This window comes from Pristiophorus japonicus, chromosome 4 (assembly GCF_044704955.1).
Source record: "Pristiophorus japonicus isolate sPriJap1 chromosome 4, sPriJap1.hap1, whole genome shotgun sequence".
NCBI classification, from domain to species: Eukaryota; Metazoa; Chordata; class Chondrichthyes; family Pristiophoridae; genus Pristiophorus; species Pristiophorus japonicus.
Window position 1 is genome coordinate 142,487,528 of NC_091980.1, and position 15,352 is coordinate 142,502,879.

The 15,352-nt window shown below is 44.4% G+C and overlaps 1 protein-coding gene across 2 annotated transcripts in view; it reads left to right on the top strand.

Annotated features, from left to right (window-relative positions):
• LOC139263090 (ran-binding protein 17-like) overlaps window positions 1-15,352 on the top strand; it is a 918,854-nt gene that overhangs the window by 513,271 nt on the left and 390,231 nt on the right. For both annotated transcript variants that reach the window (XM_070878629.1, XM_070878630.1), the window contains 2 exons: window positions 6,835-6,898; window positions 10,241-10,355. In XM_070878629.1, the coding sequence (XP_070734730.1) occupies window positions 6,835-6,898; window positions 10,241-10,355 (179 nt within the window). The remainder of the gene's footprint in view (window positions 1-6,834; window positions 6,899-10,240; window positions 10,356-15,352) is intronic.

Sequence of the window (15,352 nt, forward strand, 5' to 3'; positions counted from 1 at the left end):
GAAAGAGAGGTAGAGAGGCATAAAGGTTTAGGGAGGGAGTTCTAGAGCTTAGAGCCCAGGCAGCTGAAGGCACTTCCACCGACGGTTGAGCAGTTCTAATGAGGGATGTTCAAGAGGCCAGAATTTGAGGAGCACAGACATCTTGCGGGATTGTGAGGTTGAAAAAGATTACAGAGATAGGGAGGGGCAAGTCCATGGAGTGATTTGCAAACAGCGATGAGAATTTTGAAATCGAGGCATTGTTTAACTGGGAGCCAATGTAGGTCAGACAGCATAGGGGTGACTTGGTGCGGGTTAGTACATGGACTGCTGAATTTTGGATGACTTCAAGTTTACGTAGTATGGAATGTGGAAGGCACGCCAAAAGTGAGTTGGAATAGTCTAGTCTAGAGGTAACAAAGGCATAAATGAGGGTTTCAGCAGCAGAAGGGCAGGGGCGGCGGCAGACAATGTTACGGAGGTGGAAAAGGTGGTTTTAGTTATGCCGCGGATATGTGGCTGGAAACTCATTTCAGGGTCAAATATGACACCTAGGTTGCAAACAGTCTTGTTCACCTTCAGATTGATGCTAGGGAGAGGGATGGAGTCAGTGGTTTGGGAACGCAGTTTGTGGCGGGGACCAAAGATTAATGGCTTCGGTCTTCCCAGTATTTAATTGGAGGAAATTTCTGCTCATCTCGGACAAGCAATCTGACAATTTAGATACCAAGCAGGGGTCAACAGAAGTGGCGGAGAGGTAGGGTGTCATCTGCATACATGTGGAAACTGATTCCATGTTTTCAGATGATATCGCCAAGGGGCAACATATAGATAAGAAATAAGAGGGGATCAAGGACAGATCCTTGGGGGACACCAGAAGTAACGATGCGAGAGTGGGAAGAGAAGCCATTGCTAGAGATTTTCTGGCTACGATTAGATAGATAAGAATGGAACCAGGCGAGTGCAGTCTCACCTAGCTGGACATTCGTAGAGAGGCATTGGAGGAGGATGGAGTGGTCAGCTGTGTCAAAGTCTAGTTTAGATAGTTTACCTTTCTCACAGTAGCAAAGGATGTCATTGGTGACTTTGATGAGAGCAGTTTCGGTAGTGTGGTCATGGCAAAAGCCCGATTGAAGGGATTCAAACATTGAATTAATGGAAAGATGTTCACGGATTTGGGAGGCAACACGTTCAAGTAAAATAGGGAAATATGCTGAGGGAAATACGTCCTTCCTATCCACTCTATCTAGGCCTCTCATAATGTTATACTCAATAAGGTCTCCCTTCAGCATCCTCTGTTCCAAAGAAAACAACCCCAGCCTATCCAATCTTTCCTCATAGCTAAAATTCTCCAGTCCAGACAACATCCTCGTAAATCTCCTCTGTACCATCTCTATTGCAATCACATCTTTCCTGTAATGTGGTGACCAGAGCTGCACGCAGTACTCTAGCTGTGGGCTAATGAGTACACAGTTCAAGCATAACCTCCCTGCTCTTATATTCTATGCCTCGGCTAATAAAGGCAAGTATCCTGTATGCCTTCTTCACCACCTATCTGCCTGTCCTGCTACCTTCAGGGATCTGTGGACATGCACTCCAAGACCCCTCTGTTCCTGTACACTTCTCAGTGCCCGACCATATATTGTGTATTCCCTTGCCGTGTTAGCCCTCCCCAAAATGCATTACCTCACACTTCTCCGGATTGAATTCCATTTGCCACTGTTCTGCCCTTTACTCTTATAGCAAAGGATCTTCTGGGGAAGAGTGATCATAATATGATACAATTTAATATTGAGTTTGAGTAATGGGTTTAAGTCCGAAACTAGGGTCTTAAATTTAAATAAAGGCAATTACAAAGGTATGAGGGGCGAGTTGGCTGATGTAGATTGGGAAATTAGATTAAAAGATATAATGATAGATAAGCCATGGCAAACATTTAAAGAAATTATTCATAATTCTCAACAAATATACATGCCCTTGAGGAATAAAAACTCCACTGGGAAAGTGGTACAGCCAGGGCTAACTAGAGATGTTAAGAGTAGTATTAGCTTAAAAGAAGAGGATTATAATGTTACCAAAAAGAATAGTAAGTCTGAGGATTGGGAGCAAAGGAGGACCAAGAGATTGATAGAGGAAGAAAATAGAATATGAGAGTAAACATCAAGAAATATAAAAACAGATTGTAAAAGCTTTTACAAGTATGTAAAAAGGAAAAGTTTAGCAAAAGTTAATGTGGGTCCCTTAGAGGCAGAGACAGGAGAAATTATAATAGGGAAGTGGCAGAGAAGTTAAACAAATATTTTATTTCTGCCTTCTCAGTAGAGGACACAAATAATCTAACCCCTCGGGTTTTAAAAGAGATGGCTGCAGAGATAGTGGATGCAGAGATCGTAGATGCATTGGTTTTGATCTTCCAGAATTCCCTAGATTCTTGAACGGTCCTCGTGGTTTGCAAGGTATAAAATGTAACCCCACTGTGAGAGAGAGAGAGAAATCAGGGAACTATAGGCCAGTTAGCCTGACATCAGTAGTAGGGAAAATGCTAGAATCTATTATTAAGGATGTGGTAATGGGGCCTTTGGAAAATCACAATGTGAGTTGACAGAGTCAACATGGTTTTGTGAAAGGGAAATTGTGTTTGACAAATCTGTTGGAGTTTTTTCGGGTGTAACTAGCAGGTTGGATAAGGGAGGGACCAGTTAATGTGGCATATTTGGATTTTCAGATGTCATTCAATAATGCGCTGCATAAGAGATTGTTAAACAAGATTAGGGCTCATGCGGCGGGCGGTGGGGAGGGGGGGTAATATATTAGCATGGAGTGAGGATTGGTTAACAGACAGAATACAGAGAGTAGGAATAAACGGGTTATTTTCAGGATGATAGGGTGTAACTAGTGGAGAGCAGCAATGATCAGTGCTTGGGCCACAACTATTTACAATCAATATCAATGACTGAGATGAGGGAACCGAGTGTAATGTATCCAAGTTTGCTGATGATACGAAGCTAGGTGGGAAAGTAAGCTGTGAGGAGGATGCAAAGGGATGTAGATTGGTTAAGTGATTGGGCAGGAATATGGCAGATTGAGTATAATGTGCGGAAGTGTGAAATTATCTGCTTTGTTCGGAAGAATGAAAAAGCATAATTTTTTTTTAAAGTGAGAGACTGGTAAATGTTGGTATGCAGAGGGATTTGTGTGTCCTTGTACATGAATCACAGAAAGTTAACATGCAGGTACAGCAAGCAATTAGGAAGACAAATGGTATGTTAGTCTTTATTGCAAGGGGGTTGGAGTATAAGAGTAAGGAAGTGTTCCTGCAATTATATAGGGCTTTGATGAGACCACACTCTGTACAGTTTGGTCTCCTCACTAAAGGAGGATATACTTGCCTTTGAGGGGGTGGAACAAAGGTTCGCTAGATTGATTCCTGGGATGAGAGGACTGTCCTATGAGGAGAGATTGAGTAGAATGGACCTATATTCTCTGACGTTTAGATAAATGAGAGGTGATTGCATTGAAATGTATAACTTTCTGAGAGGGCGTGACAGGGTAGATGATGGGAGGCTGATTCCCATGGTTGGAAAGTCTAGAGATAGGGGTCATAATCTCAGGAGAAAGGGTCGGCCATTTAGCCACTGAGATGAGAGAGAAATTTCTTCACTCAGAGGGCGGTGAATCTTTGGAATTCTCTACCCCAGAGGGCTGTGGATGCTCAGTCAATGAGTATGTTCAAGATTGAGATCAATAGACCTTTAGGCACTCGGGAATATTGGGACAGAGCGGGAAAGTGGAGTTGATGGGGAAGTTCAGCCATGATCTTACTTATGGCTCAAAAAGGGCTATATGGCCTACTCCAGCACCTATTTCTTATGTTTTTATGTCATCCAGGAAACTAGCTTTGGATGCCCCTCGGAATCTGTCGAGTGCGTAAGTTTCTGTGGAAGGGTGAGCTAGATGGGGCAAATAGCAGCCTTCGTCTATATGTTTCTTTGTGAACAGATTCAAGCAGAGTCTTCAGTGTGGTGAAGAATTCAAATATCAAGGAACAAGTTAAAAACTAGGGTGTTCGGAATACACCCAACCCATCTCCTCTTTGAAAGCCTCAATTACTGTTTTGCCTCCCAATCCATTTGGGCCAGATCCCTTTTTTTAACTCACTGAAATTAGCTGTCCTCCAGTAAATATTTTTATGGTTGATTGTTCCTTGTCCTTTTCTATAATGATTCTAAACCTAATGATGATATGATCACTGTTTCCCAAATGCTGATTCCAACCATATTCCAGAAATAAAAGGATAGTATGCTAACTGGTCCTTCATATTTGGCTTTTGTTGCCAAAAAAATGACCATTGCTAGCATCACCAGGATCATAATTTGGGATGAGTGCTCCAAGAAGTTAGGCTCTTCTATCATCTCTGTAAAATATTGCGATTTATAAATTCCTGCTATAAATAATGCTGTATTCTGGTGATTTGTTCATTTTGGGCCTTCCTTCCTTGGCAACATATTCTCCAACTCCATTACCCTTTGCATGACAAAGTTGCATCCCACTTCCCTTTTATTCCTAACGCCACACTTTTTAACTTGTCGCTTGATATTTGAATTCTTTACCACACTGAAGACTCTGCTTGAATCTGTTCACAAAGAAACATAAAGATGAGGGCTGCTACTTGCCGCATCTAGCTCACTCTTGCACAGAAACATTCGTACCCCCAACCCAAGCCTCTTAACTGCCTCTTGAATTATTTGACTTTTTGTCTCCGTTAATGCTACCTGGAATTTTATCATAATGCTGAAAAAAAAGTTTCCTCATTTCAAAACGAAACAATGCCAGTTTCCTTACCCTTTATTCATCACTTGAATACGTTCCTGAATTGTCCTCATTATCATCTTTGGACCTTCTCAAGGGAATACTATCCTTCTAATGATTAGGTGATTACTGTCAGTTTATCTAGTTCAATGGTCTCGACATTGTTTATATGCAGTAGTTCACGGAATGATCGGGGATTTGCAGTGCTATGGGAAGGGGTGGAGAGTGGGCCTAATTGAACGGCTCTTTCAAAGAGCCCGCACATAGATGATGGGTCGAATGGCCTCCTGTACTGTATCAATCCCCATGGTCCCCTCCCCTCTGGTGATGCTTGCTGCACTTCACTCTCAGGTTCGACTAGCCCGGAATTGTATGAAATGGAAACAAACCACTTCCGGTGATGGAGGGAGAATGAGGAGGTGCCTAGGTATTGTGGCACGTGTCTCCCAGTTTGGTAGTGGCCTAAAAAGAGGGGTTGGAGTGGGCCAGTGGGTTTTGTTAATTGCAGGGGCTTGGGAAAGAAAGAATGGCTAACTGAATGAGATTTTTTAAATGTTAACAGATAAGTTATAAGTGTTCATGTTCCTTTTGAGGGCAAGGAGCCAGATTAACATTAGTTGAGATATCGGTTGGAGCACTGGCACATTCATTCCACTCACTATAAATGGGATGCCAAGGCATTGCAAAACAGCTGATGTGCACTCTGAAGCCAGGAAAAACAGCTGGCTCCACAGAGAAACACATTGTTCAAAGCACTGACTCAATGTGCACGCTGTTAGCGTATTTCAGGTGGAAGGTACCTCAAGGTACCTCCAGTAATGTAATCAAAACTGACATTGGGACAGATATATTCCCCTAAAATTGAGTGCAACTATGGCCGGGGGAAATAACCAAAAAGAGGTTCAGTATAATTCTTTTTAACAGAATCTGGGTATTCTGTGGTGAGTGACTCATCTCCAGATCTATTCTTTGAAAGCCTCTCCACTATTTACAAGGCTCAAGTCAGGAGTGTGATGGAATACTCAATCTCACCTGTAAGGGTGCAGCCACATTAATATTCAAGAAGCTTGACATTATCCAGAACAGAGCAGTTTCATGATTGGCACCCCTGCCATCAGAATCAGTGTCCATCCCTCCATCACCAATGCACTGTGGCTGCAGTGTGTATGATGTACAGGATGCACTGTAGCAATTGACCAAGCTTACTTCCACAACACCTCCCAAACCCGTGACCTCCACCACCAAAAATGATGAGTAGAAATGCTGTGGGAACACCATCACCCTCAAGTTCTCTCCGAAGTCACACACCATCCTGACTTGGACATAGATTGCTATTCTTTCATCGTCGCTGGGTCATAATTCTGCACTCCCCTACCGAACACCATCATAGGGACACTATCACCACACCCACTGCAGCAGTTCAAGGTGAATGCCCACATCGCCTTCTCAGAGCAGCTAGGGGCAGGCAATAAATGATGGCCTTGCCAGTGCCGCCCCTCCCTGGGAATAAAGTAAACAGTTGCATAGCATCATAAATTAACAGAATCGGTTAATCTTTCCAACCTAAGCATGTACTTTTTTTCCCTTGGTATCTGAATAGACAAATTACTAAGCCAGGTATAAAATTCTATTGCCTGATTCCGTTAACCGGTGTGATAAACGACAAGCTTGTGACATTTAGCAGGATTCAACATTTTCAGTAATCAGCTTTGCACACTTGCATGTAATTCTCGACTTACCTTATTAAAAATATATTCCTGTGTTGCGAAGCAAGGCTATGTGTAGAGGATCCAATTGTCACTTGGACCCGGTAGAAACATGCACAAAAGTCACTCAACGCACGCAAAGCAGAAATTTAGAAATGCGTGTAAATGCTCCTTTGAAAACCTCCTATAGGTATAGATATGAAATAGAAAATTGACAGATATTACTTGGTAGCTCCTTGTTATGTTTGTGTTCATACACATTGTTTGCAGGATATTTATACCGGTCAATTCACAGGGCTTTTGCCATGCTCCTCATTTATATCCTTGACATTGTCGTTACTTATGCCATTTTGAAGAAGCTGGTGAAGATCGATGCAGTACGATTCATGCTGCAGAACCATACTGTGAGTACCTTGTATTCATTAGAAAACAGTTGTATATAAACTGTATATTCGAATGCACCTTATTTAAGTGAATTTCACACCTGCCAGATTGTATTGAAAATTGAGCCATCACAAATATTTCCAGGTATATTTATTATGGAATGAAATTAAAATCAGGCAAATTATTTCTCCTCTCAATTTTATGAAACTTGAGTTCTTTACCCAATGAACGCTGGCAGTGGTCAGCTATCACCGGCCATCTCCACATCTCCCTCCAGAATGTCTGTTCACTTACGATCAAGGCCCTTGCAATCCATGAGCTTATCATGGATGATTGCATCGACATTATGGCCCTGACCAAAACTTGGTTGAGGGGTGATGACACCTTACCCTTAAATGAAGCCTCCCTGCCTGGCTATACCTGCCACCACTTGCCCTGCCCAGACCGTGGTGGTGGTGTGGCTCTCATCACCAAATCACACCTTGGACTATCCCACTACTCCTCCAGCACTTTCTCATCCTTTGAGCATCTCATCTTACTCCCTCTCATTTAAAATTTTCATTCTCTACTGTCTACTTCCTCGCATCGCTCTCCACCCATATCGACCTCCTCCCCCCCAGCCCCCCACCCCTACTTCCTTCTGTGTCCCCACCTGGAATAAAACTCTCTTCCGACTCTCTTACAACTGCACTTATGAAATTCCAACACTCCAGTCTTTGGCCCTCCATTCACCATGGCATTTCTGCAGCTAAGATCTGCTCAACCACACCCTCACCACCACCTTTGATGCCCTAGTCCCTATTAAAACAATTACTCTCTCTCACCCTGGGCGTTCCCCCGGTACGGCCCTCATCTTCGCTCCCTTATGTCCAAGGGATGCAGACTTGAATGGATATGGCGGACAACTGGTTTAGCCATTCACCGCTAGATCTGGCCAGATCACATAAAGCATCATCGGATACTGCTCTCATCTGCCAAAATTGCTCACTATTCCAGAATCATTCTCAAACTAAAAGATAAATCCCGGCTTCTATTCTCCACTGCTAACCGTGTTCTGTCTCCTCCACCCTCACCTCCGACAACAAGTGTGAGGAGTTCATGGACTTCTTTGTCTCAAAGATTGAAACCATCTGTTCAGCTGCCTCTGCCTCTTCCCTTCCTTCCTTCCTCAGCCCAAACTTACTCTGAGATTCCCACCTGCCCTAGCCCTTGAACTCCCATCTTTCTCCAGTTTCTCTCCGATTTCCCCTCATGACCTCTCCACACTCATCCTGTCCATGAGACCCACTTCCTGATTCCTTGAGCCTATTCCCACCAAACCGCTGACCACCCAATTTCTTTTTCTGGCTCAAATGTTAGCCGACATTATTAACAGTTCTCTCTTCTCAGGTACTGTCCCCCTCTTCCTCAAATATGCTGTCAACACCCCTCTCCTTAAAATAAAACCCTTAACCCCTCTGTCCTTGCAAACTACGGCCCCATCTCCAACCTCCCTTTCCTCCCCAAAGCCCTTGATATGTGTTGTTGCCTCCAAAATCCGTGCCCATCTTTCCCGCAACTCCATGTTTGAATCCCTCCAATCAGGTTTCCGCCCCGGCCACAGTACTGAAACTGCTCTCATCAAAGTCTCAAATGACATCCTTTGTGACTGTGACAAAGGTAAACTATCCCTCCTTGTCCTTCCTGACTTGTCTGCATCCTTTGACATGGTTGACTGCTCCATCCTCCTCGAACATTTCTCCACCATCGTCCAGCTGGGTGGGACTGCACTCGCCTGGTTCCATTCTTATCTATCTAATCATAGCCAGGGAATCACCTGCAACGGCTTCTCTTCCCACTCCCCCATCGTTACCCCTGGTGTCTCCAAGGATCTATCCTTGGCCCCCTCCTATTTCTCATGTATATGCTGCCCCTTGGCGATATCATCTGAAAACACAGCGTCAGTGTTCCACATGTACGCTGATGACACCCAGCTCTATCTCTCCACCACTTCTCTCGACCCCTCCACGGTTCTCCTAAGTTGTCAGACTGCTTGTCCGACATCCAGTTCTGGATGAGCAGAAATTTTCTCATTGAATATTGGGAAGACCGAAGCCATTGTTTTCAGTCCCCGCCACAAACTACGTTCTCTGGTCAGTGACTCCATCCATCTCCCCAACTTCTATCTGAGGCTGAACCACACTGTTCGCAAATTTGGCATCATATTTGACCCTGCAATGAGCTTCCGACCACATATCCGCAGCATAACTAAGACCGCCTATCTCCAACTCCGTAGCATCCCCTGTCTCCGCCCCTGCCTCAGCTCATCCGCTGCTGAAACCCTCATCCATGCTGTTGTTACCTCTAGACTTATCTATACCAATGAACTCTTGGTTGGCCTCCCAGGTTCTACCCTAAATAAACTTGAGATCATCCAAAACTCAGCTGCTCGTGTTCTAACTCGCACCAAGTCCCGTTCACCCATCACCACTGTGCTCGCTGACCTACATTGGCTCCCAGTTTAGCAAAACGTTGATTTCAAAATTCTCATCCTTGTTTTCAAATCTCTCTATGGCCTCGCCCCTTCCGATCTCTGTAATCTCCTCCAGCTCCACAACCCCGCCCCCCTCGGAGATATCTGCGCTTCTCTAATTCTGCCCGCTTGAACATCCTTGATTATAATCGCTCAACCTTAGTGGCCGTGCCTTCTGTTGCCTGGGCCCCAAGCTCTGGAATTCCCTCCCTAAACCTCTCTGCCTTGCTACCTCTCTTTCCTCCTTTAAGATGCTCCTTAAAACTTACTTCTTTGTCAACTGCCCAAATTTCTCCTTATGTGACTCAGTGTCAAATGTTTTGTTTTATAATCCGTCTGTGAAGCCCCTTGTGATGTTTTACCAGGTTAAAGGTGCTATATAAATACAAGTTATTGTTAAAAGCTAACTGTTTAACCCAGCTCCTCGAAAAGCCTAGTGCATAAAGGCCCTGCAGTATAGACCAGACGGTGAGAGATCAGTCCTGATTTGGACCGAGTTACATGGTCTTAGCCAGTTCGAGGATTGGGATGCACCAACTGGCTTCAGCACCCGTAGGTTTAGGGAATGAAAAAAATGAAGCCAGGTTCCAGCTTCCTCGTGACCCCTTCTTGAAGGTGCTGTGTGAATGTCAGCTGAGAACAGTATCAGGTTTGGTTTTAATTCCCTCCACAGTCAAACAACCTGTCTGACCTCACTGTCTGGGATCACACATGCAGAATAACCACTTGTGTGAGGTACTCGAGAACTGCTGGAGATAAGGTGTGAGAATTGCAGCCTTCCCTTTGGTATTGAATTGGGTGTATATAGCGATTAATGGCCTCTTCCTGTGCTTCTATTTTGGATGGTCAGTGTGAACACTTCCCTTTCCTGGGCATCAGTGAACATTTCTGCCTTGGTGAGACTGTCCTGAGATGCCGCACCACCTTCTATACTGCGCTCACTCGCCTGCTTCTCGTAGACTTGGGTAAGCCAGAAAAGTTCATCTGTCATTTGAAAGCTAAGTATTTATCACAGCAGTTTGCCTCAGGCTTATACATGAAAATAGTTATTGTTAAAGACTTTTTCTGGGATTTAAAAAATCTTTTTATTAACCCGCTCCCTTCGATTCTCTTCAAAATTAAATTTGTGAGTATATTGATGAAAATAATATCGTCCTAAAAATAATGTTCCAATTCCTTTTTGTTTAGAAGGTATTAAAGTGCAGATTTTGTAATTAAATAAAGTGGATTGCGCTAAATTCTGAGCTGCTTATACAGAAACTTGTCAATCATTTGGAGCATGCATGGGAGCAACGTGTAATATTTCATTGATCACAGGGAAAGAATTCACAAGATTTTTTCACAAGTTCTTTGCAGTATATGTTTTGTCCTCCAATATTCCCCCATTATATCCTGAAGCTAGTGATTCCCACAGGGCTACAAATATATATGTTCCGGCAGCAGAACGGTACCTCATCCAAGTGGCCAGTCTTCACATGCAGCCCTGGATGGTGGGCGTCATCACTGCCAAGCCCAAACAGTGTCCTCATTCCTCATCTGACATTCATAGGCTTATCATTAGACTAGGAACCCTGACTAGTATTTCCTCCTCCTAGCCCAGTGGAACTAAAACTAGTTGTAGTGCCCCAACTACTGCTCTGGTTCAGTTCAGATTTCTGATGTGTGTGGAGAGAAAGGGATCCACTCATGGATAGCATTGGATGTGGAATCAAAGGGTTTTGGCCACAGGCGTAGAGAGAAAAAGATGCAGTTCCAGATAGCACAGGGTGTGGGGGGAAAGGGATGCAGTCACAGATAGCACAGAGTGTGGAGAGACAGGGTTCCAGTCATGGATAGCATAGGGTGTGGAGAGAAAGGGATCCAGTCACAGATAGCACAGGGTGTGGAATCAAAGGGGCCGAAATATCCTCTTCCCTTAAGGCCTATTACTGCCGGAAATCGGCGGCCACGCTGTGGAGTGGAATGGCTGCCGATGATTTGTGGAATGGCCGCCATTTTGAAAATTCCGCTTCTGTGGTATCCCGGCGGTGACCTGCTCTGCCCCACTACAGCTCCACTGCTGCCGATCCGTCCTAACTGTGTCATCAGAGCGCGCACCGCCGATGTTCCCTCCCAATCGTGAAATTCCGCCGAGAAAATCTTGCTGCCGCCGCTCAGTACCACTTGCTACTTTTTCTGCTGGCGCACTGTGTTTGCAGTGTTTCTAAAATGGCGGTGCAGCTGCTGTCAAAGGGGAGGACCTACTGCCGCGGCCGTCATCTTAATTTGCCATGTCAGGCCAGCAATTATGCCCCCGGGTTCAGCTAAGCCACCAACAGGCAGCCTGGCACTCCCTCTTGGGTGCCAGGCCGTTGGCCCGCCCGAAACCCTCTCTGGTAACCCAATGGCCCTAACCAGAAGAATCGCAGAGCTCGCAGCGGCCCTCACCTTTAAGTGAAGGGGAGATGACATCATCAGCACTACGCTGACGAGTGACAGCACCGGACAGTCCTCCTGCTTCCGCCCCTCTATTGTGCGAACTTCCGCTCACCACTGCACTTCCGCCCCCATTATGACTGACTTCCGGTCCGCTGCAAAAAAAAAAGTCAAAGAGCGGAATTTCGCGCCTGTAAAAACAGCTGAAACGGCGGGGGGCAATTTCGGCTCCAAAGAGTTTTGGCCACAGAGCACAGGGTGTTGAGACAAAGAGATCCAGTCACAGATAGCATAGGGTGTGGGAGGAAAGGGATCCACTCACAGATAGCAGAAATATGGGGAGAAAGGGATCTAGTCATGGATTGCAGAGTTGTGGAGAGAAAGGGATCCAATAAGAGATAGCAAAGGTATGGAGAGGACAGGATTCAGTCATGGATAGCAAATGTGATGAGAGAAGGAGATCAGATAGCAGATGTAGAAACTGAGAAAATGAGCAAGGGTTGGTGGTCCAACTCGCTGAGAACAGTGCAAAATACCAGTCAGGTTAAAAACTCTGAATTGCAGGAAGTGATGAAAAGAAGAAGTACAAATGCTAGAAATCTGAACTAAATGCTGAAAATACACAGCAGCTCTGTCAGATGCAGAAAAAATGGAGAAAGATTGCAAAGTGCCGCAGTACAACAGGACCTGGGGGTCCTTGTGCATGAAACGCAAAAGGATCGTATGCCGGTACAGCAAGTAATCAGGAAGGCCAATGGAATCTTGGCCTTTATTGTAAAGGGGATGGAGTATAAAAGCAGGGAAGTCTTGCTACCGCTATACAAGGTTTGGTGAGGCCACACCTGGAATACTGCGTGCAGTTTTTTTTTCCATATTTACGAAAGGATATACTTGCTTTGGAGGCAGTTCAAAGAAGGTTCACAAGGTTGATTCTGGAAATGAGGGGGTTGACAATGAGGAAAGGTTGAGGAGGTTGGGCCTCTACTCATTGGAATTCAGAAGAATGAGAGGTGATCTTATCGAAACGTATAAGACTATGAGGGGGCTTGACAAGGTGGATGCAGAGAGGATGTTTCCACTATGGGGGAGACTAGAACTAGAGGGCATGATCTTAGAATAAGGGGCCGCCCATTTAAAACTGAGATGAGGAATTTCTTCTCTCTCAGGGTTGTAAATCTGTGGAATTCGCTGCCTCAGAGAGCTGTGGAAGCCGGTAAGTTGAATAAATTTAAGACAGAGAGAGACAGCTTCTTCACCGATTAAGAGAATAAAGGGTTATGGGGAGCAGGTGGGGAAGTGGACCAGAGTCCATGATCGGATGAGCCATGATCGTATTAAATAGGAGCAGGCTCGAGGGGCCGTATGGTCTACTCCTGCTCCTATTTCTTCTGTTCTTATGAATGGTCTCGAGGTGATCTTGCCTTTATCTCTCCCATGTACATTTTCAACACTAAGTATAATAGTAGTAGGTATTTATTTCCAAATCTCTGAAATGCTCTAATCAACTATTTGTTTATCCAGCAGTAAGATAAGTGAGAAATGAGCATTAATTAAAAATAAAATGATTCCTAATATATTCTGGAGAAAAGCAAATACCTGGAATTGAGTTTAAGACGATAATTCAATCCCCAGATTCTGCTGGCATTTGTAATTGGCATTATCAGAAGTGCTGGTTTGAATTACTTCCTTGTAACTCACTGCCAGCTATCTATTATCTTTTTAGTGTACACAGTCATTCCTTCTTTGTAACCTTTAGCACAAGATTAGACCAGTGTTACCTTGCTAAAGTCCATATACAATACATCGTACGCACTACCTTCATTGACCCGCCTGGTTACCTCCTCAAAAAATACAATCAGGTTAATCAAACACAATCCTCCCTTAACAGATCTGTGATGACTGTCCCTAATTAATCGTTGTAGATACTACTATCAAGGAGGAGTGTGAAATTCTGGATGAAATCAACGTAGTGAGAGAGGAGGTATTAAGGAGTTTAGCAACTTTGGAAGTCCCCAGGCCCAGATGAAATGCATCCCAGGCTGCTGACCGAAGTAAAAGAGTAATTCTATAAGGAATTTTTCCAATAATTTTCCCACCACTGAGGTTAGGCTGACAGGCCTGTAATTACTCAGCCTATCCCTTTCTCCCTTCTGAAACAAGGGTACCACATTAGCAGTCCTCCGGCACCATGCCCAAATCCAAAGAGGACTGGAAAATGATGATCAAGGCCTTTGCTATTTCCTCTTTTACTTCGGTCAGCAGCCTGGGATGCATTTCATCTGGGCCTGGGGACTTCCAAAGTTGCTAAACTCCTTAATACCTCCTCTCTCACTACGTTGATTTCATCCAGAATTTCACACTCCTCCTTGATAGTAGTATCTACAGTGCCCCTTTCCTTTGTGAAAACAAACGCAAAGTATTTATTACGAACCATACCACCATCTTCCGGCTCCACACAAAGATTACCCTCATGGTCTCTAATAGGCCCTACCCTTTCTTTAATTACCCGCTTGCTCTTAATATATTTATAGAACATCTTTGGGTTTTCCTTAATTTTACTAGCCAAGAATTTTTCATGCTCTCTCTTAGCATTGCTAATATCCTTTTTAATTTTGCCTCTTAACTTTCTATTTTCCTCCAAAGATTCTATAGTATTTAGCTGTCGGTGTATGACATAAGCTTCCCTTTTTTTCTTTAACCTCCCCTGTCAGTCTCTAGACATCAAGGGGACTCTCAAATTGTTATTTGCACCCTTTTTCTTTAAGGGCACATGTTTGGCCTGAGCCCTCCAGATTTCCTCCTTGAATGCCTCCCACTGTTCTGACAGGAGTAGGCCATTCAGCCCTTCAAGCCTGATCCATCATTCATTGAGATTATGGCTGATCTGTATCTTAATTTTATCCACCCGCCTTGGCTCCATATCCCTTAATACCCTTGACCAGCAAAAATCTATCGCTCTCAGATTTAAAATTATTAATTGAGCTAACACCTACTACTTTTTGTAGGAGAGAATTCAGCACTTCTACCACCCTTTGAATAAATTTGGACATCGGTTTAAATTAAGAGCCGTGGTACAGATTAAAAACTAGACATAGATATTTCAAATTTCGAAAACCTAATGAATTAAATAAAGTACAATAGAGATGGAAGGGCAAGCGATGTGTGGGAGCTGGTGCACACCAGTGTGATACACGCCGACCACGGCAGCTCGAGGAACTTCGGCTCAGAGTTGATGAGCTGGAGTCCGAGCTTCAGACACTGTGATACATCAGAGAGGGGAAGAGTTACCTGGACGCTGTGTTCCAGGAGGCAGTCACACCCATTCGGTTAAATCATTCAAATTTGGTCCGTGGTCAGGGACAGGAGTGAGGCAGGTATGGAGATCCAGAACGTAGCATTGGAGGAGCCTCAGCCCTTACTCCTGTCCAACAGGTACGTGGTTCTTACTCCCTGTGTGAACGAGAGCAGGGACTGTGGGGAGGATGAGAAACTGACCACAGCATCGTGGTAAAGGGGGCCATTCAAGTTGGGAAAGTAAAAAGGAATG